Source organism: Galdieria sulphuraria, assembly GCF_000341285.1.
Source record: "Galdieria sulphuraria unplaced genomic scaffold scaf_386, whole genome shotgun sequence".
Lineage (NCBI taxonomy): Eukaryota > Rhodophyta > Bangiophyceae > Galdieriales > Galdieriaceae > Galdieria > Galdieria sulphuraria.
The window spans coordinates 1-2,711 of record NW_005178089.1 but is presented as its reverse complement, the minus strand read 5'-3'; the positions used below and the strand labels follow the sequence as shown (position 1 = coordinate 2,711).

At 39.7% G+C, this 2,711-nt stretch overlaps 1 protein-coding gene across 1 annotated transcript; it reads left to right on the top strand.

The window, feature by feature from the left end:
* On the top strand, positions 1-2,711 carry Gasu_65970 (calcium-transporting P-type ATPase; the record flags this gene model as incomplete). The annotated part of the gene is made up of 2 exons (XM_005702206.2): positions 1-1,246; positions 1,327-2,711. Coding segments are annotated over 2 exons (2,631 nt in total), but the record flags the coding sequence as incomplete, so codon positions are not given.

Genomic DNA, 2,711 nt, shown 5'->3' with positions numbered 1-2,711 from the left:
GAAGCAACTGTAGCAAATGGACGAAGAAAGAGCCTTCGGGAGCTTCGAGGAATGAAAAATAGACCATACCAACTTTACGTTTATCGTTGTCGAAAATGGCAAGAGACTGCTTCCACTAAGATAGTTCCTGGTGATATTATTTCAGTGACTCGATCATCGGAACCTGATCTTGTAGTTCCTTGTGATGCACTAGTGTTGAATGGTAGTATAGTTGCAGATGAGTCTTTGCTAACTGGTGAGTCTATTCCTGTTGTGAAGGATGCGTTAAGTTTAGTTTCTGAAACCAATCCTCGACGTCCATTGAGTATGCGTGGAGAAGATAAAAATTCTGTTATTTTTGGTGGAACGAGAACGCTACAAGTCGTTGTATCGGAATCCTTTTCTTTAAAGGCACCAGACAATGGAGCCATCTGTTATGTCTTAAGAACTGGTTTTGGTTCTGTTCAAGGAAAATTAATGCGAACTATTTTATTGTCTACTGAAAAGGTATCGGCAAATGCCAAAGAAGCCGCATTTTTGATTCTGTTCTTGTTATTCTTTGCTTTGGTTTCATCAGCATATGTATTGAAAAAGGGATTGGAAAGTCAAGAACGTAACCGTTTTGAGCTTTTATTGCATTGTATATTGATTATTACTTCGGTGGTTCCGCCAGAGTTGCCTATGCAATTGGCATTGGCCGTCAATTCTAGTTTAGTTGCTTTGACCAAAGAAGGTATCTTTTGTACAGAGCCATATAGGATTCCTTTTGCAGGAATGCTTGATATTTGCTGTTTTGATAAGACTGGAACTATTACACAGGACAACTTGAGATTGAATGGCTTTTGTTTGCCTTTTCATAAAGAGAATGGAGAAGAGGTGACTCCTAGTCAAGAAATGGAGGATATTCGTTGTTCTCTCAATCCCATTTATATGGCACCTGTTGATACACTTGTCGTGATTGGAGGTTGTCACTCTGTCACCTGGATGGATGGGGAATGGATTGGAGACCCTCTGGAGACATGTGCTTTGAAGTCATTGGACTGTTCGTTGAGTAAATCGAATGTTTGCACTCTCAAGTATGGACAAGACTCTTCAAAGAAGTTATCCATTCGAATTGTGCATCGTCATCGCTTTTCCTCAGCCTTGCAGAGAATGAGTGTCATTGCTCAAGTGGACTTACCTTTTTCAAAGCATTCCGAATTGCGAATACTTACTAAAGGATCTCCTGAAGTTATAGGTCAATTATTAAAAGAACCTGTTGATTCCAGTATCACGAGGCATATATGTCACTAGCAAGACAAGGAATGAGAGTCATTGCATTGGCATATAAGACTTTGGATCGTTCAGTGTCGTGTAGTACGGCAGCTGCAATGGAACGAACTAAAGTTGAGAGTAACTTGAAATTTGCAGGATTTGTTGCATTTGAAGCTCCTTTGAGAAAGGATTCTAGGAAAGCTTGTCGTGCTTTGAGAGATTCTTCACATAAGGTTTCTATGATAACTGGGGACTCTGTCTTGACGGCAGTTCATGTTGGTCGTCAAGTAGAAATGATTGACAGACCTTGTTTGATAGCGCAAGTTGCTCAACATTCACCGACAGAATTGGAATGGATTTCTGCAACCTCAGGAAAGCATAAACGTCACTATCGACCAGATCAGTTGAAAGCACTTGCAGAAAAATATGATCTTTGTATTTCTGGAGAGGCTTTTGAGTTGGCTGCCAATTTGGAAATTGAATTTTATCAACATCTTTCCTGTTTCCGTATTTTTGCTAGAATGAATCCCAATCAAAAGGAAAGAATACTTACAGCGTTGAAAGATAGTGGTCATATCACCCTCATGTGTGGTGATGGAACCAACGATGTCGGTGCTTTGAAACATGCACATGTTGGAGTTGCTTTATTATCGTTTCCTGGAAACAGTAAACCAGCTATTGGTAAAGAAACGAACAATATGCCTACTCAGGCTTCTGCTTCTTTGGATAGTAATAAACGAAGTAGGTCAAGAACAGAGGTTTCTATGTTATCTAGGAAGGAGAAGAATGTATCCAACAGCAGCCAGAAAGGTTCTGGAGGGATATCTGATTTGGGAAGTAATCAATCGGATTGGTTGAAGAAGTTAGAATCAATGCAACAAGAGAGTGGAGAAGATGAAGTTCCTCTAGTGAAGTTAGGAGATGCATCCATTGCTTCACCTTTTACTTCTAAGAACATGACCATTGATTCTTGTCTTTCCATTGTCAGACAAGGCCGCTGTACTTTAGCAACAACTATGCAGATGTATCAAATTATGGCTTTGAATTGTCTAGTCTCTGCTTACAGTCTTTCTGTGTTGCTCTTACAAGGCGTGAAGTTTGGAGACAAACAAATGTCAACTACAGGTTTTCTATTTGCTATAGTATTCTTTTTGATTTCGAGGTCGAAGCCTCTAAAGAAGTTATCTAAAGAAAGACCTCCCAGTTCGATATTTTCAGCCTATATGTTTACTTCGATGATGGGACAGTTTATGATACATACAGCAGCATTGGTATTGGCTACTTATTTTGGAAAGAAGCAACTTCCCGTGGACTTTGTTGTCAACGTTGATGATACATTTAGTCCCAATATAGTGAATACGATGGTATTTTTAGTTTCTACTGCTCAACAAGTTGCCATATTTGCCATCAACTATCGTGGCTATCCATTCATGGAAGGACTTTTTCAAAGACGTAGCTTGTGGATATCCTTAGCCGGT